Genomic DNA, 23,276 nt, shown 5'->3' with positions numbered 1-23,276 from the left:
GGCAAACAGGTTCCCAACTATACCTACAGTATCTAGGACACTTGGTGGCAACATGGTTATTTTCAAAGGGTTTGGTCAGCTCTTCCCCTTTGGCCTTGATGGTTGCACTTCACATAGGCTCTCTTTTAGCTTGGTTCTCTCCTAAGTCAACAGCATTTTTAGTAGACAGTCCACATTACTGGAATCTCATTTCCTAGGGTCTCCATTCCAGCTTTGGCTTCCCCATAACCCATTGCATTCTCAGGGACAGCCTACAGGAACTCCAACCCAGCTACACCTTGCCGGACTTCAGAGGCCTTCCTTTGAAATCTTGGTCAAAGCCTTCATGACCACTTAACTTTTTGCAAAATACTTAGCATCTTTTTAAGGGTGTTCTCTCTTCAATAAGCATACTTTCCTTATCCCCAGCTTCTCATGCACATTTCTGGCCAAACCACAAGTTTTTTTTTTTTTTTTTTAACTTCTTTCTGTCTGTTTTCTGCTTTCAATTCTCAATGTAAACCTAGCTAAGAGCTGCCATAATAGCCATGACACTGATTGAATGCTATTTTGCCTTGAAATTTCCTCCACCAGATTTATTAGTCCATCACTTTTAAATTCAATCTCACGTAAAGTCTCAGGATGTGGGAAAAATGTAGCCAAATTCTTTGCCATAATCCATAACATGAATGACCTCTAATCCTGTTCCCAATAGAGTCCTCATCTCCCTCTGAAACCTCACAAGCACAGTCACATTTCTGTTGGCGCTCTGCCTTCTGATCTCCCACCAGAATTGCCCATTAACATCCACTTTCAGTATTCTAAAGCTTTTCAGCCTGCATTGCTGAACTTTTCAAAATTCTTCCTACCAACCATCTCCAAAATGTTGGGAACCACATGGTCACTCAGTGCCAGTGTCTGTTTTAGTCAGCTTTTGCTTCACTGTAACCAAACTACTCGACAAGAACAATTTATTTATTTATTTATTTATTTTTCACATGGGAATATTTTAGACTTTATTTTCTAATATAGTTTAAGCATCCAGGACAATTGGGGTGAAGTTCAAAATTCCCTGTGTCCCCCCTGCTCCCACAGCCCGTCCACAACCACCCCAGTCTCTGTTGCTTCTGTTACAATTCATCAACTTCTGCCCAAATCTACAGGTCACACCAGGGCGACAAGAACAATTTAGAGGAGGAAATGTTTATTTGTGGCTCACAGAGATCTGAGTCCATAGATGGCTAACTCCATTACTCTGGGTCATGGTGAGGCAGCATATCATGGGTAAGGGCCCAGCAGAGTTAAGATGCTCAACTTGTGGTGGGGTCAGGAAGCAGAGAGAGAGAGAGAGAGAGAGAGAGAGAGAGAGAGAGAAGGGAGCATACTCAGAATGGGCCAAAGTGAAGATACCCCATTCCAGGGTATCCCATTGACCATCATCTTTGAGCCACTTGCTACCTTCCTACAGTTGTCACCCAGTCTGTTCAAACTAGGATAGAATGATTAGGTTACAGCTGTCACAATCCAGTTACTTTACCTCTGAACATTCCTGCATTAAAAGAGGCACTTCATTGGGGACCCCTCATGCAAATCGTAACACTTTTCTTATAGATTGCAACATAAATAGAAAATTATCTAAAGTAATCTTCACAGAATTATCCTCTGGATACCAGCTTTATGAATTTATGATCTGACTTTCTATTGAGATAGAATGTTTTCACTGAGAATGTTAATTTGCATAATTAATTAAGGATCTCTTCATTCAAATGTTGTTGTTTAGGATGAAACAGAGAGCCAATAGGCATATCATCATGTACTGAACTATCTGTAGCTATGCCAGCTTATCTAGTGTCTTGTTCTACTGGAAGTTTTTGGATGATTGCCCTCCTCCCTGAATCAGTTTTCATTGCTTTAGGGCTTCTTGCATGCACAATTAAAAACTAAAGCCTATTTAAGACATTCTCTCCATAAAACCACACTGTTACTGGAATCAGAGCAGAGTTTATGAGGTTTAAATTTGGGGTTATTTTTAAGGAGATTACTAATATTTTCTCAGTTTATTAGCAAATTCAAAATCTCTTTAAAGAGTGATTTTGGTGAAAATGTAGTTTTAACATGAAATAGTGGTTATGCATACACAGAGAGACACTCACATGCCATGGATGTCAGTAATTTAAAAAAAACTTCTATTTTACATAATATCCATGTATTCTTTTAATATATGAGAATATCAATCTGCTGATTAATCAAATGGAATTATTTTGTTTTGCTAAATTGCTTCATGACTAGACTTTCATATTTGCCATTTGCAAGTTTATTTTTCTACATTACTTTCTTAAAAAGTAATATTTATTTTGGGTGTTATTTAGAATTAATTCTTCTTTTGTACAGCATAGCATGTATCTAGAGTGTTCCAGAAATGCTATATCAATAGCTTAGTTCTTTTACTACACATTTGTGAAATAGCATGAATAGTTTGGGTTAGGGCATTAAAAGTTAAGAATAAAACCACAAAAATGAAGTAAATCATTTAAAATAATATTTTTATACCATTCTGCTTATGGAGGGCCCTGATGGTAGATAAACTGTCTCTGTGAAAAAGAGCATGGAGGGTGGACAGTTTCTAAAATGTTTAGAGGCTAATGAATCTTTACATAAGTAGAATATTTTTATTTATTTGCAATGCGCACTGGAGTAATATTTCAAATCTTACATGCTTTAATAGCTGCCTAATAAGTCTTTATTATTTCCAAGACATTTTGATTGATATTTTGAAAACACAAAACTTTGATATTTTGAAAACACAAAATGAGTTACAAGTTATCCGTGGCTCTTTATCAAGTAACTATAAAATGAAGTCTTGTATATCAAGGTCTAAGGCAGTAGGACAAAGTTCAAATTTTCATTTTCATTTGCCTTTTCTCTCAATCTGTTTTTAGGAACTGGGACTTGTCATTACTGGAACTCTTCCGGTCTTCAACATAACTGGCCAATTTGAAAATAAGACAAACTTAAAGGTTAAAAGTTAATTGATAAAATTAATAATAATAAATGATAAACTGTGATGTTGAAGCTTAATGTGGATAAGATACTCCTGTAAGGAAATGCATACAGTGTAACTGTCTTGTGAGGCCAGAGGTCAGTGGCAGCAGCTGCCTGTGTGATAACCACCTGGGAAAAGGAAGCTCAGGTCAAACTCTCTGTCGCCCCAGAGTCGAGGTTGAGCTTTGGTCTATTTAATTATGACCTGATGAGAACAGAGAGTCAGACTCTGGGAATAATTACATGATAAATGGTCAATACTGTGTGCTCATTTTTAAAATGCATTTGATGTATTTATGAAGTTTGTGGGGTGGGGGGGGAAGAAAGACCAAAAACTATAATGATGTTTTATCAGGTGTATATAAATGCATTTATTGAATCCTTACTCTTCCAATTCCCAAACAATAGATTTTTTAGTCATAATTCAAGTATCTGATTTATAGTTCTTTTTTCCTGTTTTTTTTTAAGATACAGGGAAAATACTTAATGAGTTTCTAAAAAAATGTTAGATTTTTGTAACACTGGTAATATTGTCATGCAATGAAATGCTATTTGAAAGTTCTGAATAATTATTTTAAAAATCATGTACTTGTTTTGTTAATTTTGGTTTAAAAGTAGTGATAAATTTTTATTTCTCAATTTGATTCAGAATGAATTTAAGAAGGCAGGAGTTAAGAATTTTTAATAGCAAATGTTTATTTTATAATGTGATACCATTTATTTGAAGGGATATTTATTTCTAGTGCATGGTTTAATGAAGTCTGCTACACTTAAGCATTATTTGTACAATTTTTGTAAACCTCAGTTGAGCTGCTTATCCTAATAATATAGCCATATCCAATATCAGTTATTTCTCTTTAGGGGCCCATTACCATTCTTAAATATCTGTGAATTCTAAAAATTGCAATTCATAATGGAGCAATTGTCATATTCCTCATTTGCATTTAAGATCTCAGTATAGTCTGTCTCTGAGATGGCTTTAATTTGAGAGTTTAGTGCAGAGTAGGATTATTTCATGGCAAAAGAGCATAGTTGTTGACATGACTTTAATTTTATAAGCACCCACACAGAGTTTAAAGTGTTTTTTGTAATTTCTGACTAGATTTTAAATTTTGTTTGTAAACACATTTTGATTTATTACTTTATAATTTATATAATTCTATTTCAAACAAAGTTTTATGACTCAAAATTTTAATACAATTTTCATTTTTATTTCCCTTAGATGAGTATGATAGTTATTTTCAACATAGCTTCTTGACTTGAAATTAAAACCATGATGCCCATTATATAGAGAAGTTATTAGCAGCAATTAGGAACACTGTCTTGAAGATTTGATTATTAATAAGGTCACATATTTTGAAGATAGTTACAAGAAATGGGCACTATCATTTGTAAGAATATGGTGTTTCTTTATTCCATACTGGTCCAATTTTTAAATTGAACGTTTTTGTGGTTTCTTAATTGTAATATACCACAAAGTCAATGCACAAACATGCACACATATAGCTACAATAGCCAACAATGCAATAAATAAGTATTACATAAATAAATATTAGGAGAGAAAGGTACAAAAAGTATCAAATGAAAGTTTTCAAGTATCTTAGTCATCAAGATTTCATTTGAGTAACAGTGATAATAAAACTATGGAAAAGATCAAAGCTGAGAATCTTTGTAAATTGACACCAAATTACAATCTGTGCACACTCACACACACGCACACACATTTGTTTACACTAGTATGGAATACAACCATTACTACAGCAAAAGGATGCATATATATAATTATTGTATAGAAATATATAATTTGGGGTACAAAATAAACTACTTTTTGCCATCTTGTTACAGAACCAACTGATTCTTGGTGTGATGGGCGTTGATGTGTCTTTGGAAGATATTAAAAGGCTAACACCACGTTTCACAGTAAGATACAATTTACTTTTTTGGTAACCTTTCCTGTTCTTAGAACTGTGTATTAATTTAGCTTGTCTATAAAGTACTTAAGTAATTCTGAAAAAATGATGTGCAATTATCTTAGCAAAGGAGCTAAATATCATCCTTAAAATAAAAAGTAGAAATAGAATGTCATCCTTTAGCATGCTCTTAAATGTGATAACCAATTAATTTAACGTTTTTTTAAATTATGTGGATTTCTAATTGTGAGCATACATCTCTAAACTTTTTGATTATTTTTCAGCTCTGCCCCAATGGCTATTATTTTGCAATTGATCCTAATGGTTATGTTTTGTTACATCCAAATCTTCAGCCAAAGGTATGTATATAATTTGTTTACAATGCATAGTATTTATAAAATTAATGACTCATGATCTTAATAGGATTCTCATTTTAAAATTCACTTTATAGCATTAAATACAAAAGAATAGTCTGTAATCTGGCTCCCTTATTAGATGACAAAACCACAGATTATGACATGTGAAGAGGTAAAAGCATTTTCCCTTACCAATTTAGGTTAACTAATATTCTTATGTGAAAGACAGCCATTATCATCTCCTGAGCCTACTTTCACACATCACATGTATGGCTTTGATTAAGGCTGTGAGGGTGTGCTGCTTCAGACATTCCTGTAACCCTCCTAAGCATTAGCAATGTTCCTTTCTGCCCAGGCTGCGTTACCCATTGCCCTTTTCTTCTGATAATTACTCTGCTTTCCATCTCCCAGACTATTGTTTCATGTTGGGGCAGGCTTGTAAATACCTAAGAAAAAAAATTAAATAAGTAAAATGTATATGATGGGTTTCAGAAATGGGAAGTGTAGTTTTTACTAAGTGAGTTGTTCCGTAAGCCATAAAATCCATAGACAAACTATTTTATCCTCATATTTATATCTACTTTCCCAAGATACAAAACATTTTTAGAAAATACTTCATTCAACTCATTTCATTTTTCATTAATCCTTAAAAAGGTGTTATGGCAAAATTTATTTACCTACATTTAGAATTAGACAAAATCTTATATAATGGAAATTTTGTAAACATTTTTAAGTGACTGGTGAAATTTGAGGATAATGCTGAAAATGCTATAAACCATGGAGACTGTTACCTCCTTCTTTCTGTCATGGATGTTGAATGAGTCCCAGATTAGTAAACACAGGTGTGCCCACACATACACACATGAAGTTGTGTCACTGAAATATTCAAAACAGCAATAAGGACAATTGATATTGAGTTACATATTAAATGTGATGATTTATTTTAGCATCTTAATATATATCTTAATGTTTCTATATTATTTCTTCTCACTTTGGAATTTATTGCCATATAAGATCCATCATGATATAAATATTTGCTAAGCATACATGGCATCATTGAGCATCCTATATCATGTTTAAACATATTCTTTTTATAAAAGTTTACAATAGTACTTGTCTGTGTTATTAAATTATTACAGTTCTTAAAAGTATGTCATTTAAATTCTTCAATATCATTGCTATGATTAGGTAATCATGCTATGGTTTCTGTCATAGTTGAAAATACCTAACTTTCTAAATCTCAAAAAAAAGTTTAAACTTTTCAAATATTATTTGAACTTTGTGTACCCAGTATATTTCAGATTATATCTTCTTAATTAAAGTAATCTAAAAGCAATATAAATATAATGTGCTAAGGAGTACAAAGAGTCCCAATTTTTCTGATTATAGACCTTAACCTTTCCCCAAAGGAACTGTATATGACAGAGATATACAAATAACAATTTAAGTTCTAGTTTTCGTTATGAAAAGGAGGTAGTAATTTGAAAAAGGTTTTAACATCTTCTGCAATCTCCTAATGACTAATATTTATATAGAAGATATTTTATCACTATTTGATGATGTTAATATGTATTCAACTCATATTTGGAATAATCAATACACTAAAATTCATAAAATTACAAAAAATATACATTTCATAAGATTTGCATTAAAAACTAGTTGACTTTTTTCTTCCAGCTCACAAATTAGCACTCATGTTTTGGTATTGGATTTTATTAAAAGTAAGCATGCAACAGTAAGATATTTTAAAAAATACTCTTTTAGGAAATTATTTTTAAAAAGAAATAATTCTGAAAGGTCAACATACTGTCTTTCCTGAAACTTGTGAATTAAATATGCTTGGCACTCTCATAATTAGCAGGATAAATATTATGATTTTTACTTTGTAAGTAACAATGTATGTTGTACAGATTAATATAAGAACCTCACAAAAGAAACTATATAGTATGAATATTTCAGAAATTGTCAAATACAAAAAACAATATGGTAACAGATGTTATACCAACAAACTTAATCTAAATTCTTTCATCAGAAATTCATCAATACAAATTAAAGAAAATGTAGCTATATTCATAATACCAATTATTAATTAACAAGATGAAAACCTAATGTTAACCAAACATACCTGGTTTGGTGTCCTTTTTGTTTTCTTTCTGATATTATAATCTTATTTCAAACTATTTTAGTATAATGTTATAGTTCATAGAAGTTAGGATAGTGTCCTCTTAAAAGCTCCAAATATCACTAAATAAAGTAGCTATGAAGATTTTTTTAATTCTTTTTTTAAATTGATTTTATTATTTTTTAAAATACACGACAACAGTGGAATGTATTACTATCCTTATTACACATATAGAGCACAATTTTTCATATCTCTGTATATAAAGTATGTTCACATCAATTTATGACATTATACATGTACTTTTTTGCATTACAATTCTTAATACACATATATACCACAATCTTTCATATCTCTGTTTGTATATAAAGTGTGTTGACACCCAATTCAAGTCTTCATACATGTACTTTAAAACACACTGTTTTTTCTCAATGTGTACTGTAACCTTATGACCACAATTTTAAAAAATATAAATATGTCTCCTGATTTATCCTTATTTTATTTTATTTTACATATTTTATTTCTACCATTTTGTTTCATTAAAATAAACAGATATGGTCTAATATCTAATATTTGATATATCTAATATTTGATATATTTTCAAAATATCTAATTTTGATAAATTCTGATAGATATTTATTATATTGAAAATGGAGTATAATATATGATTTGGAAGTCCATATCTAAAATGAGTATACAGTGTTATGGTTGAATTCTTCATCAGTTCAATAGAAATAACATTGGCTAAACTTTCAGAAAACAAAGACACAAATTTCAAATGTTTAAGATGTTTCAGTATTTTGTAGTATTGCTTTATTCAGGCTACTATGGTTAAAAAAAAAAAAAGGAGACTGGTGGCTTATAAACATCAGAAACATACTTTTCACAGTCCTTAAGGCTAGGATGTGCAAGGCTGAGGCAAGGGTAAGTAGGTGCCTTTTTCTCACATACAGCCACCTTGCTCAGACCTCACATGGCAGAAATGGAAAGGATTTCTGTCAGGTTTGCCATAGATTACTAATCCCATGGAGGGATGGGCACCTCCTCAGCCTAATTGCTTCCTGCATTGCTCCTCTCCTTCATACTATCAATTTTGAGGTTAAAAATTGCAACATATGAACTGGGGGAGAAAGTTAGCAATATTTGCAGTTTGCAAAGTTGGGTCGTATAAATTCTAACAATTCCTATTTCTCAATCTATTTATTTTTAAATCAGGAAAATTCAAAACTGTCTGGTACAAATTATTTTACACTTCCCAAGTGTGTACTTTTCTAGGAAAAACAGGAGAACATTAACAGTTAGTTTGCTTAAACAATGATTTTTATGAGGATAACAGTTGTTTTTTAATTACAATAGAATGCATTTTGACATACAGTACACAAATGGAGCACAACTTCTCATTCCTCTAGCTGTCCATGGTTTAGAGTTACTCCAGTAGTGTAATCATATATGTATATAGGGTAATAATGCCTGTCTCTTTTTACCATTCTTCCCATCCCCACAATCCCAACCCTCACTTCACTCCCGTCTACACAAACCAACCAAAGTGAAGATAACAGTTTTTATTTATTAAAAATATTTTTAAACTTTCATTTTTTTAAATCAGCTCATCATGAATTCTATGCTGCTTATCAAATATTTTGAATTCTAAGTATCAACCGCTTTTTGACTAAGGAAATATGTGATCACAATTGATTATAGTATTACCTATGTTAACATGTACTGTGATGAATTATCATTTCTTTATTGCTTCAGCCTATTGGTGTAGGCATACCAACAGTTAATTTAAGAAAAAGGAGACCCAATGTTCAGGTAAATGAATGAAGGTAGACTTAGCTGTGCTTTCAAATTTGCTAAATCAGAGTTGAGATCAAGCTTGGTGTTATAGCTTTTGATTAAAACTGCATTTCCTGACATTAGCTTACAGAGCATGAGATGGAAATGAGCATCATTTCTCAATAAACTGCAGCAAAAATTTTATTAATTATGGGAGAGGATATGCGTTGGTGAACTAAAGATTGCTAAGTAATTATGTAGTAATATTAACAATCAAGGGTATTCATAATGAGATGGCTTCTAAAAAGGAAATGTTATTCAATATTGTTAAATTAGTGTCAAATCTTTGTGATCCTAACAATTTGCTTGTAAAATTGACTTCTAATTGCAAATAGAAATTCTTATGTGATAGTTTCCATAAACCAGATATTTTAAGCCAAAATTTCTTTGAATTTCTAAAAGTGTAATTTGGGATTAGAAGTTAATTTCCCTTCAGCTAATTGAAAATGTTCAATATTGCAAATAAAAAGTGTGAATATGTACCACCTGGCAAATTTATTACAAAATCTTTGCCATCAACAAGACTTAAAAGTTATTATATATATGCTGGGAATGATGGCTCATACCTGTAATTCCAAAGGCTTGGGAGGCTGAGGCAGGATGACTGCAGATTCAAAGCCAGCCTCAGCAATAGCCAGGAGCTTTGCAACTCAGTGAGACACTGTCTCTAAGATACAAAATTGGGCTGTGGATGTGGCTCAGTGACCAACTGCCCCTGAATTCAATCTCTGGTACGCCCCGAAAAAAAACAAAAAAGTTTGTTTGCTTATTTATTTATTTATTTATGTTTCTGGGCACATTAAAAATAATCAGCATAAAAGGATACTTTCTACAACTTTGAGAATTTCAAAATTTCAAAGAAAGTTCAACATTTAATACTTTCTTTATTAGCTTACCATTTTCCTCAAAAAAGTGTTGGTCACATTACAATGGAGAGGTGGTGTGATTTCAGAAGAGGTTGCTAAACTGTGAATTAGAACTAAGTTTGAGTTTAGTTCTTCTGGAGGCCAATTGTGGAGTACTTCATTTTGTTTACCTGAAAAGCAGTGTCTCTGCCCTGCCCAGACTGTTCATCTGGGAAATGAAGCGTATCTGTTATTACTGGGCCCCTTCTCTTCAAATTTCTGATTTACTTTGGCCTCCAAATTATTTTTAAAGCTTCTGAGGTTGTTCTAAAATGCAGAGAACTGAACTAGTAAAAGCTTCATTTCTCTTCCAGCTCTAGAGCTCCAAGAAAATCTGAATTTCATGTTGTTGCATATAAGTCCCTGAATCTTTTACAATTTTTATAAAGATTATTATTATGTGTAGGTCATTCTTGATATTGATATTTTGTTACTCTCCTTGCATGTTTTCTTTTTATGTATCATCTTAAATTATACTTTTTGCAATCCTGCATTTTAGTGAATTTTAATTTTTGTAGCAAAATCAAACATTACATGTAAATATTATGACTAAAAAATAAACATCCTGAATAATAGTTTATGTTATTTTTGTTTTCATTCTAAGAAAACTCCAAATGGCAATCTAGCAACCATATAAGACTTTTCAATTTGAGGGATATTTTTGAACGATGAAGTATTGTAATCATAGTGACAAATAATTATTTCAAATTCAAAATTTGCTAATATTGCATCCTGCCTTTTATTTTCACAAAATGAATGATTGTTATGATAGTTGATATTTAAATTTTGCAAATAGAATTGTCACATATTTAAAATGAGCAAAAATAATGGGCATTCAAAGACCATAGGATCAAACAAATTTCTATTCTTAATCTTGTCTTGGTTTTTTCTTATTAGAATTCTGAAAATTTTTCATTCCCTATACCTGTGATGAGTCTTTTTAAAAAGTGGCCTGTCAGATTGCCATTTAAAAATACAAGTGGTGCATTGATATGTTTCTGTTATGATTTCATTTTCTTCTCTGTGTCTTTATATGTTGGATTGGGACATGATCTTCATATTGCCAAATCTTCCTGATAATGCCTCCTCCCTGCATGCTGTTTGGGTCTGGTCATGCTATGCATTATCCATTGCATGTAAGATAAATATTCTTTTTTTTCTGTTTTCATTTTATCATTTTGATTATTTTTCACTTTGTTTGCATTGAGTTTGTTAAAATTTTAATTCTGTTTTGAGGGTGTTTATATGAGGATGGTTTATTTCATGGAAGTTTACATAGGCACTTCTGAAATATTAGATTGAGTGTCCTTTCATTAGGGACTTTCTAGGTTTCTTTTTCTTTCACTTTATTTATGTATTTATTTGTTTGTTTGTTTTGATACTGAGTAATCAGAATGGAATCCACTGGGCACTTTATTCCCAACCGTTATTTATTTATTTGTTTATTTATTTATTTTTAATTTGGAGACAGGGTCTCACTAAGTTGCTTAAGGCCTCCTTAAGTTGCCAGACTGGCCTCAAACCTGCAGTCCTTCTGTCTCAGCCTTCTGAGTCACTGGGGTTACAGGTGTGCACCACTTTTCCCAGCTCATTTTCTTAACCACAGATTTGAAGACTTTTCAGTATTACCCTTTTATTTTCTTCTTATGATATATGTTTTTATTTTCTTCTTATGGAATATTTATTTGCTTCTAAATCAAAACTATGCCCTCCAAATGATGTTATTGGGGGCGCAGGTTGGGGTAACAGGGATTGAACTCAGGGGCACTTGACCACTAAGCCATATCCCCAGTCCTATTTTGTATTTTATTTAGAGACAGGGTCTCATTGAGTCTTTAGCACCTTGCTTTTGCTGAGGCTGGCTTTGAACTCGGGATCCTCCTGTCTCAGCCTCCCTGGCCACCTGGCCAAATGATGGTATGTTTCTCTTTCAAAAAATTAAATATTTGGCCTGGCACAGTGGTGAAAAACTGTAATCCCAGGTGCTCAGTATGCTGAGGCAGAAGGATTGCAAGTTCAAAGCAGCCTCAGCAACTTTGTGAAGCTCTAAATAAGGGAGATCCTGTCTCCAAATTAAAAAAAAAAAAAAAAGACCTAGGGATGCTGATCAGTGGTTAAGTGACCCTTGGTTAAATCCCCAGTACCAAAAACAAACAAACAAAAAATCAAATACTTAGACTTTTAGTAATATAGAACCTTCTGATTATAGTCAAAGAGTTCTTAAGCAGTGAATATAGTTCAGTTTTAAAAATACAGGTGAGGGCTGGGTTCGTGGCTCAGTGATAGAGTGCTTACCTCACATGTGTGAGGCACTGTGTTAAATTCTTAGCACCATATATAAATAAATGAATAAAATAAAAGTCCATCAACAACTGAAAATATATTTTTAAAAAATACGGGTGAGATTATCTTTGTTTAATTTGCCTTTAAGTATTCTCATTCATCAAAAACTAAGGGAATAAAAAAATATACTTTTTAAAATGGAGTTATTCCTTGAAGGCAGTTTTTTCATAATTATAAAATACTGTGTATGCTGTTATCCATACCCCAAAAAGATATGCTTAATTTTAATAAAATTTTAACTGTTCCTTTTGTGTTTGGAAGTCTACTCTCCTAAAGTTGTGTTTCAAATAGTGATGATGAAAAGGGAGGCTGATAATTACCAAGAATCTGGTGATTGGGCATTAATCTAGAACAGTGTGCATTTAATACCACTACCTAATTAAGTCTGAGACTGGGGTAATGTTTATTTTAATAAACATTTAAAATCTAGTTTCTAAAATTTTGCATTTATAAAATCATACATATTATGATTTATTGTTCTAGTGAACTTTGAAATTCTATGACATGTTACTTAGCAGGTGTTTTAAAGGAATGCATTGATTTACTTCAGTAAGTCTTCAATATGTGATTGTGAAATTAAAATAATAGTATCATATACTTATATATAAATAAATTATCTTATTCCATGGTGAACTTTATTTGTTATTATGCATCAGCAAGAAAAGTCAGGAAATAGTACTTAGTTAAACTTTAATTAAAATAGCTAATCTTAATAAAAGTCTTTGTGACTTGACCACAAGTTTTCTTATAAAATCTTAATAGTTTGAATTAATAAAATATAAAATTTCTGAGATTTAAGTATATAAAACTAACTTATTTCTTTTCCTTATGCATATTGAGAAGAAAGTATAGGTCTTATAGAATTTGTTTTACTTAGAAAATTCAAACTAGTTTTAAAAACATTTTTTCCATACACAGTCTATTTTTTTATCTGAACTACAGCTTGGGATGCTTACTTATGGCCTTTGTTTTATTGTCACATTGCTATATTTTGCACTTTGTCATTCTAATTAAAGGAAAGAAAGTTGTGAATGGATCTTCAAAAATCGTATTCCCATAGGCTTATGATTATAAATGCAGTGTATAATACAACATTCAGGGTGAGACTGTTTTTCATTTGATGATTAATTACAATTAATCTACTGCATTTAAAGCTCAATCTCTTAGCTCTGTCTACTTTCATGTACATATGTTCATGAAATAGTTTCATGTGCATATGAAAGAAGATACCTCTATCAATTACTAATGTATCTTAGGTAAGTAACTTTTAGAGAATTAATTTCATCTTTAAATATCCATTAAATTAACTGTTTTACACAGCATCATTTTATAATATCATATGTAATTAGTTGTTATTGTTTTCTGTGTAGAACCCCAAATCTCAGGAGCCAGTCACATTGGATTTCCTTGATGCAGAGTTAGAGAATGATATTAAAGTAGAGGTGAGTGTGACCAACAGGACAAAGGCAGACCTCAGGTCACTGCTTCACTTCTTCCATGCCTCAAGTATCTGTCCAGCAACTGTGTTGTGTTAGGCTGTCTCTTAGGTACTACACACACAAAGATGAATATCCTCTATCTTTAAATTTTCTAGGTTCTATCTTCTCATCCAAATGGTGTTATGAGAAGACATAAATATTTCAAGTTGGGTATGACCTAAATGTTTTACTCCTTTCAAAGATAGAGGTATTTTAACTATTCCAATACAAAAAGGACAGAGATTCAATAAAAGTCATACAAATGGACATTACCACACAATTGAAAGAGGAGTTGGGAGGCATCCAGCCACCTGACCACATGAGGAAAACATGAGCAGAGCAGCTGCCATGTTTGTCTTTGCGCACTTTACTCAGCAAATTTCTATTTTATTTCAAAACCAAAATCACATGTCACTTCCTCTGAGAGGGTCTTTCATGATAATAATGGGTTAATAGTTAAAAATAACACTAAGTACATAATATCAGTCATGGATTTTCAAGAGCCTTTGAGAAAGGTATGGAACATTTTATTATATCTATTACACTGATGATAACTTTGCAGTAAACAGAAGTTAAATAGTAACTAAAAAAGTTACTCAGTAAGTTGCAGGAGTAGGCTCTTGTACTCCAGAACACAAGTTTGGGGTATTTTTTCCAGAAAGATTAACTTCTTCTTTCATCTTTTCAAAAGTTACATATTTCTTTTAAAACTTGTCACAGCATATTTTAATTTGAACTCAATTGACTCATTTTACAGATTTACTCCCTCATTGCACAACCATAAGATTTAACTATGATTATCCTAGGCTGTGGCATAGAGCTAGGATGTTTTCCCTGGCTAATGAATATTTGTTGTCAAGTGTTATATACAATAAAGTAGGATAAGGTAGTGGTGGCAAAATGGATGTCTGAACTCCTCCCTGCTCAGTCACCACAATGATCATCACAACATTTAGTCTCTCTAAGTCTTGTTTCCCCTCAGTTAACATAGTGATTGCATGAAATAATATCTAGAAAGAGCTTGGAAAAATATCTGCTTTGTGGTCAAGTGTTCATTATTTTGGAGCCTTGATGGACATTCAAGTTACCTAAGGAGCTGCTCTCTGCTCTTTCCTTTTGTGTTTTTCAGACCTCAAGTATTTTAATTAAATTAGACTAATCACATCCTCTTCACATTTAATTTTTTTCTCACACCAAGTTTGTTCACTTATTATCTGTAGTGACCAAATGCCAAATGCAAATGTCCAATTGTGTTACAGAAAATGAAAAATAAGCTAGAGAAAATTTTGATAATTTCCAGTAGATGAATATTTTGTAAATTAATGTGATCTAATTCATTTTTTAAAATTTGGGAAATTGCCTATAAGGAAGCTAAACTGTGTCTTATTAAATCCCAGTAGGTTTTTATAAGTCTCTCTATCCCTTACTTATATTGTATTTGTACTGTCGGAGATGACAAATGGAAACTGAATAAGGATAAAAAGTATTGGGAAATAAAATTTACAGATTTATATTATTATATTTTGTACCTGTTCAAATATATAACAATTAATGTCATTGTCTGCATAATTATAATGCACTAATAAAAATTAAAAAATTCTTTCTCATATAAATCTGATTAGGTGAAGTTGAAATTTGAAATATTCCATAGTACATGCTAATTCTGTAAATGCATATGCATTTCTCTTTCTCAATGAGAACTTTTCATGTAAATGTAGCCAGCCTATAAGACAGTTGACTACTTTTTTTTTTTTACTAATTATGTTTCAAAAATTAATGACTGGTTGAAAAAATTTATTTCAGGTGCTTTTGTTATTTTAAAATGATATAAAATGATCAGAGTTTGACAACTTTAAAAAATAATTCCCAGAGAACAACTGCAACTAATAGTCAAACCAATCTACCATTTATATTCATTCTGTTCAAAATAAGGAAAAACATTCAAAAATGAATATAATCATACTTCAATAGGTCTGCTTGGTTCCTGGAATAAAGTAGTTGTTTCATTTTCCCTTAGATTCGAAATAAAATGATAGATGGAGAAAGTGGAGAAAAAACCTTCAGAACTCTGGTTAAATCTCAAGATGAGGTAAGAATTCATTCTTTTGTATTCTTAAAGTATGTGTTAATAATAATCGATCTTGAGAATTTGTCTTTCCTTTCTGCTAATCTGGTATTTACTTATATAACAAGGAAGTTTCTAATGAAAATTTTTCTTTTAAGACACTTTTTAACTAGGGGAATATTTTACTAAGATATTTTCAACTCTTTTCAAAATATTTTTTGAAATAATATCGCTGTAAGTTTTTTGCTATATATATATTTTTTTAAATCATTGAAAGCTATATTTGATGCCTGTATATTTTATCATTATAAGAAATAAAACACACAACTTAATGTTGTGCTGTTTTTAGCAACAATGAAAATTGAAGTTAATATTGAAAAGCTGTATGTTTTATGATTTATGCATACAGACATTCTAATTGTTGTGTTCTGTATGTTGTTTTGTGTTTTTGTTTTTCATTTACTTGTTTGTAGTTGGACTTATCTCTGTTTTTACTATTTATAGATTTTCTGCATCTAAATCTGAAATTAAAATATGAGCTAGCACAAATGACCTCATTTATCACTGACTTATTTACTAAACTTATATTTCTTTATGTTTGTATGTAAGATCTCTTGTGGATAAGGAATAGCTAACCATTAATCAGTCATGTGGAATGAAAAAGGACATTCATATATTTGAGTATCTCAAAAATATATAGGACTCAGAGGCTTTTGTGCCTGGAACTTTAACTTTAGCTTTTATATATAAATTATATCCTTCCCTCTGAAATCTCATACTTTTTTCCCAGATTCTCTCCAATTCCTCAGCAGATGTTTCCAAAGATGGACCTAGGTTCTAAATGTGGTCCTTCATTAGCACATGGCTTTTCTCATTTTAATATCATTATGAGTCCCTCTTACCAGAGCCTGAGGAGGTATATATAAACTTCAGTCTTTATTGAGCTGTCTACTCAGTATTGACTTAGACTTTAGCCATGCTCTTTTCCCTTTCACTCCCTGCATGAAGGATGTAAACTACTCAACAGTACCCCTCACCTCTCTGTGTTGTTCCGAGAACTGTGACCTGCACATTCTTTCCTCAGCTTACCAAGTTATCTTCATTCTATTTACTTACATTCATATTTTTCCTCCTTCATATTATTGCATATTCCTTTCTTTGACTAATTTCCACTTATAAATCTTTAAAATTTTAGATTTTTTTCCTTGAATGTGTGATTAAAAGTAGATATAGCTGCTAAACTTCAATTACAATATAAACGCCCTCCAGGTTTTTGTATAATTCAATTAAAGAAAATTTGTTTACCCTGTGAATGAGTATATCAGTTGAGAAGTGACTGTGAATTTCATTCTCTTTTGTTGTAGGAAATCATGTAATTTTTCTTGACACCATTTTCCATTTTTGTGAGATTGAAAACACAGCACATCTCAAAATGTCTGGCATTATGAGTCACAAATAATTTAAAATTCCTTACATGTGAAATGTTTCCCACAGAGCCTTTCTTCTCATCTGATTTATTGAATAGTTTTTACCCATACTTGTCTCAAATTAATTTGTAAACATTTTCAAATTAATCCTGTCCACCCATCCTTCCATCCACCGTACATACACCTACACACACGTGCACACACACCCACACAGAGCAGTAGGAGGGTTTGATGTATAAAAGCAAAATTAAATAGTCATTATAAAAGTGGATTTGGCCTCAGACATTTTTCTTAACCCTGAAAATGTAAGTGCATTATCTCCTTCTTAAGGCTTATTTCTTGATCAATAAATTATGAGAAATAAGATCTACTCCTGGGGTTTGAGTAAGTGAGATAAATGACAGTAAGATATTTAGCATGGTGCATAATGCTGAATAACCCTTCCACAAAATTTTTAATATGGTGAGGATAATAAAGCTGGAGATAATTGACAAAATTAAAAGTCGAATATGTGCCATCACTGTACCTAAAGGAAGAAAGATCGAGAATGTCTTTATACCATTACTCAATAGCTGCATATGAAAGATTTTATATCCGTGAAGTTATTTAACTCGGCATTTCCTTTCTCTAGTAGATTAGGTGTCTTCCTAACCTTCAGTAACATCAAGTAATTAGCCTCTTAACAAACCATAGTAATACCATAATTAAAGCTTAATAAGAACAGTAATAATATACTAATTTGGATCTAGACACACTGATGACATTCATTTCCTGATATTCCTATTCACTCTTAACTATATCTGAGTCGTGGTCTTTTTCATTATTAAACTTCAGTTTTCAGAAAATATTTTCAGGTTTTCTTTTTCTTTGGCATAAACTGTTAAGATCTAATACTTTTTAACTCCTTAAATTGTATCATCTGGATACTTATTTCTGTTCTAAAATTTTTATATTCTCTCAAACATACACCCATAATGGAAAAAAATAAATTGAGGATAGATTCTATCATACATTTATGAAGAAGGCTGTGAATGACTGCAGAATTTATAAGTAAATATTATTACTCCATTCTTCATATGAATTCATGAAGATATGAGTTGATAATAATGAAGTCAAACTTTTTTCTAGAGATATATTGATAAAGGAAACAGGACATACACATGGACACCTGTCAATGGCACAGATTACAGGTAATTAGTTACATTTATATGTGTATTATGGAAAAAGAATGTTCAATGCCTTTTTCTAGTTTTTAGTTGCCACAATTTCAATGGATGAATATTGTCTTTGCATTTTCATAAGCTATTTTTAATGTGATTTCCAATAGAAAGTTACTCTCTCTCCAACGTAAAAATGTATTAAAGTTATAGCACCTGATTTTTCAAGATAGAAAAGATGGGGAAAGCTAGCAATATTAAAATCTGTCAATAAAAACATATGTTTTAAATCTGTATTTTTTTGTCTAATTATATTACTGATAAATGTTGACAAAAATCCCCATAAAAAATATTTTATAGCTGTCACTTCCACTGACTTCCTCTTTTAAGTTGGGATTTTGCTTATTTTACTTGCATTTAAGTTGCAAATTAACCTAAAAGTACAGCTTATTTTCTCCTCATAGCATCTGTTATAAAAGACTTAGTTGATGTAATTTGCTCCCACTGAATAGCAGTTCATTAATATCAGGATCTATCCCATTAGCTGAGCTTGGAGAATTAGACAGCCTAATCCCTGATCATCTCTTGGAAGATTCCTCCCTTTCTCCAAACCTGCTGAGCATTTCCTTTACTTTCTCACTTCAATTCCCCTCTCAGCTCACCGCTTTCCCTCTGGCCCGGCTCCCTGCATCCTCATAATACTGAGGTTTATATGAGTACATCATTCTTGTTACTCCTTCTCTCTTTTTTTCCTCATTAAAAGGAACTCTCATCGTTGAATCTCATGTCACCAGACTACACTATCCACCTTTCTCTGTTTAGCAGTTGTCTCCCTCTTATTCCTATAAGATTGTCTCATTATCAGTTCTCCTACATTCATATAGATCAGTATTTTTCAAATTATTATAACATATGGACACTGGCATAAAGTAAAACAAAAATTTCAAAGCAGTTTAAAAGTACAAGCTGTAAATTTTATCATTAGATTCCACAGGCAGAGTTAGCCTGTCAAATTGCTGTAAAATTTCCTAAATATTTACTTTCAATTTCTGTATTTTTCTGTTCATGGGATAATAATTATTTGCAAATTAGCTAGGTCTATGCACTACATTTCAAGTAGTATTTATATAGATGAGTTTTCTGGTGCCCAAACTTCCATTTTTTCCCTCCTGTCCTCTACTGATATTGTCATCCTCAGCCTTGCCCATTTATTCCAAAGTCAGGTTCCATAGCTCTTATAGTGTCATCTGCAACTCCTTCATAATCTAATGGAGATGTTTTCATCCAACCTTTGATTATCACTTTCTAGATTTCCACCCCTCTCACAAGTAACCTGATGACAGCAATCCTTTGTCTCAATTGAGATAAGAAACCCAGCAATCCCTTCTCTCTTTCCACTGTCCTTGTGACCCTCTTTATTTAACAGAAATTCCTTGGATCCTATGTTCACTTTCTTGCACACACCCCAGCCCAAGTCCCTTTATCAGACTTCCTTCAGGTTTGACAAAATACCAATTCTGGTTAAGTTCAATTATAACCACACTTCACTAAAAATGGTTGAAGCAAAGTATTTACAAACCCATATCACCTAAAATTGGTGAACACTTATCTCAAGTGGGCCTTAATAATACCTGGGGTTCTCAATAATCCAGGAAATATAGGGTGCTTATAGATGATTGATGACAGTTTCTTCTTTTTCTTCAAACCCATAATACTCCTCATCCATTTTTTCTTGGGTGGTGTCTTTGCTTCCATTACTGTGAAAATAGAAATGGAAAGAATTCCCACTCCCCTGCCAGTACATAGCTGCTTACATCTGGACCTCTGTTTTTGTTCCTGTTGATATTCTCAACACACTAAAATGAGTGAGCTTAACACCTGAAAACAATTGTACCCTACTCACAACCTCCCAATAATTTACTGTCTCATTTGGTGTAGCTTCCAGAGCCCACCATGGTGCCCTAAACCATGGATCTCACTCAACGCCACCTCTCTAAATCATTGCACATGCTCTGGTTAAGCCACACTGTCCCCCTTGCTGCTGTTCATAAACACTGGCACTCTTCTGTCTCATTGCATTTGTTCCCGAAGTGACTTCTGCCCCACATGATTTTTCCTAGATAGACCATATGCTTATATCCTCATCTTCATGTTATTGCTTACTTTTCATTTCCTCAGAAAGTCCTTTTCCAACCATCCTAATTAAAATGGTAAGTGCCTCACCATACTCCATGTCTCCTTCCTCTGCTTTGTGTTTTCCATAACCCTGTCATCTTTTACTTTAAACACAGGCACATATACATGAGCCATATAATACATATAATGATATTCTCTTTTGTTGGAAGGGGTTACTGGGGATTAAACTTAGGGGCACTCAACCACTGAGCCACATTCCCAGGCCTATTTTGTATTTTCTTTAGAGACAGGGTCTCACTGAGTTACTCAGTGCCTCACCATTGCTGAGGCTGGCTTTGAACTTGCCATCCTCCTGTCTCAGCCTCCCTAGTCACTGGGATTACAGGCATGTGCCAGTGCAACCAGTGATAGTCTTGATTCTCATTTGTCCTCTTTTACTACTAAGTTCTAAGGGGCAATGACTTTTCCCTGTGTCTTATGAATCATCAGCTTTCCGACAGTGGCATATAGTAGGCACTCTATAAATATGTCCAGAATTGAAGAATTTCTATTTGAAGTTGACAAAAATTTAATCAGAGAAATTTCCAGTCTGTCTCATTCTGTCAGACTCATATAATGATGTCCAAAACTTCCATTGCAGTAACGAAACATGAAAGTCTCTTATGACATATTTCTGTGCAATTAACATGTATCCTAACTAATAGGCTGTGGTGACCTCAAGTATTTCTTTTTATATTTCGTTCCTTTCCAACTCCTCATAATATACACATAATCTTTAAGGGGAGCCAAGAGTGCTAGGGAATATTTCTAAAGCTACATGTTGTTATCATAGAAACCTGTCTCTTTGTTCCTAGAATGGTATATACAGTAGATATAGAAGAGAAGAACATACATATTAATGTCTTCACATGGCACATGCCAGTCCTTCTTCCTTTTCTTGGTTTTGACACATTTTAGGATTTATTAAGAAACACTAGAATGACTATTTTAATTATTTTACTTATTTCAGTCTACTAATTCCTATCTCTAATTTTTATCTAGGCATCTCTTTACATTTACACAATCTTCATACACATATACATATTATTCATTTTCCTCCCTCTTTCTCAATTATTGCCATTTTTCAGTTTTTGGATAAACTCACTAAAAGGTGTGGAGAAGGCAGCAGGGAGCCCTGTCTCTTGAGAGTGAGAATGTGCACTGTGCTCTGTTATTCAGGTGAACCAGATCTGCGTTAGGAATTCTGTGCCATTTTGTCGCTGACAATGAGGCAGCCATGGTGGTTGGTTCTACTGCTGTTATAAGAACACTTTGGGGTTTTTTTAAATTTTTCTTATACCCTGGCTGAAGGTGAAATTATCTCACAAATGGCTTCTACACTCTATCTAACCTTTCCCTCACACGCTCAGGAATAATACAAAGTGTGGGCAGGTTAATGTTTCCTCAAATTCATTGTCTTTCCCTGTTCACAAAATATCACATTTAGACTTCCAAGGCTGATATACCTATCACACATTTCACACTAAGCTTTCTTCCATGTCACTTCTGTGATTTCCATTATTATACATTTCGTTTTTCTCCAAAGAGGCCCTGATTCCTTCACTTTGGCATGTTTTCCTCATATATTCTCTTTTCCAAGTCTCTAATTCTGGGCTAAATTGAATCTACTCCTGTTATAAACACTTCCCTGAATTTCTAGACAAATTCACAAGCAGCAGTTTAGAACAAAATATCACATCTGAGTTGAACAAAAGATATGTTTTGATTTAATGAATGAGATACCAAATTTCAGAAAGGTAATTTCTGGCTCCATAAATTTTGATCCAAGTTAGGTACCATCTTCTGTATTATAGTAATTTAATTGTTTTAATAGAAAGTCTTCTCTTTTTAATAAAGTTTACTTTGACATAGATTATTGACTTGAAAAGTGTTTGTGATATTCTATTTAACTCTGTTAACTGTGTTTATGGGGCACATAAATGTTACATGGGCTCAACCATCTATCTGGTGGCCACTTGCTTTATTGAACTTTAATCTCCAAGAGGAAATAAAGCTGTCTTGGTTTATTGGGTTTATATGGAGAGAGACAGCAAGTACTGTGTATGATAGCACCATTGACTCTGTATGTTTGTAAAGATCTTATCTGGCATTATGTGGAAGAAATAACTGTTGGCTTGAGTTGAAGATAAAGTATAACACTTTTTCTATAGAAAGAATTGTAGCTCTGGATAACAGCATTAGTCTTGCAGGCCAATAAAATGTATATTTGATATACCAATTTTAAAACATTTATGGTGTTCCTCTTGAATTCCCACACTATTTTGTGGTACATGAGATGTAACGCAAGCTTACGGAGTGACACTGTAGCAGTCGCATGATATAACATTATTGGTTTTAATTAGAAGTTTCTCTTAGCAATAAGGCTGATGGAGCAATAAAAATGTCCTAATTTCCCTTGAGAGGAATTTGTAGGAGACAATCTTCAAATGCTCAGTAATTCCACTCTACATTTTCTAAATGGCA

At 32.5% G+C, this 23,276-nt stretch overlaps 1 protein-coding gene across 9 annotated transcripts in view; it reads left to right on the top strand.

Moving 5' to 3' along the window:
- Nucleotides 1–23,276, top strand: part of Cacna2d1 (calcium voltage-gated channel auxiliary subunit alpha2delta 1) — a 444,702-nt gene that overhangs the window by 381,364 nt on the left and 40,062 nt on the right. For 4 of the 9 annotated variants that reach the window (XM_048786232.1, XM_048786234.1, XM_048786241.1 and 1 more), the window contains exons 16-22: nucleotides 2,919–2,996; nucleotides 4,867–4,941; nucleotides 5,216–5,290; nucleotides 9,162–9,218; nucleotides 13,861–13,932; nucleotides 15,986–16,057; nucleotides 18,589–18,650. In XM_048786232.1, the coding sequence (XP_048642189.1) occupies nucleotides 2,919–2,996; nucleotides 4,867–4,941; nucleotides 5,216–5,290; nucleotides 9,162–9,218; nucleotides 13,861–13,932; nucleotides 15,986–16,057; nucleotides 18,589–18,650 (491 nt within the window). The remainder of the gene's footprint in view (nucleotides 1–2,918; nucleotides 2,997–4,866; nucleotides 4,942–5,215; nucleotides 5,291–9,161; nucleotides 9,219–13,860; nucleotides 13,933–15,985; nucleotides 16,058–18,588; nucleotides 18,651–23,276) is intronic. The other 5 variants (XM_048786240.1, XM_048786238.1, XM_048786239.1 and 2 more) reach the window with 3 other exon arrangements.

Source organism: Marmota marmota, unplaced genomic scaffold, assembly GCF_001458135.2.
Source record: "Marmota marmota marmota unplaced genomic scaffold, marMar, whole genome shotgun sequence".
Lineage (NCBI taxonomy): Eukaryota > Metazoa > Chordata > Mammalia > Rodentia > Sciuridae > Marmota > Marmota marmota.
The sequence above is the reverse complement of the archived record's forward strand: the minus strand, read 5'-3'. Positions and strand labels throughout refer to the sequence as shown.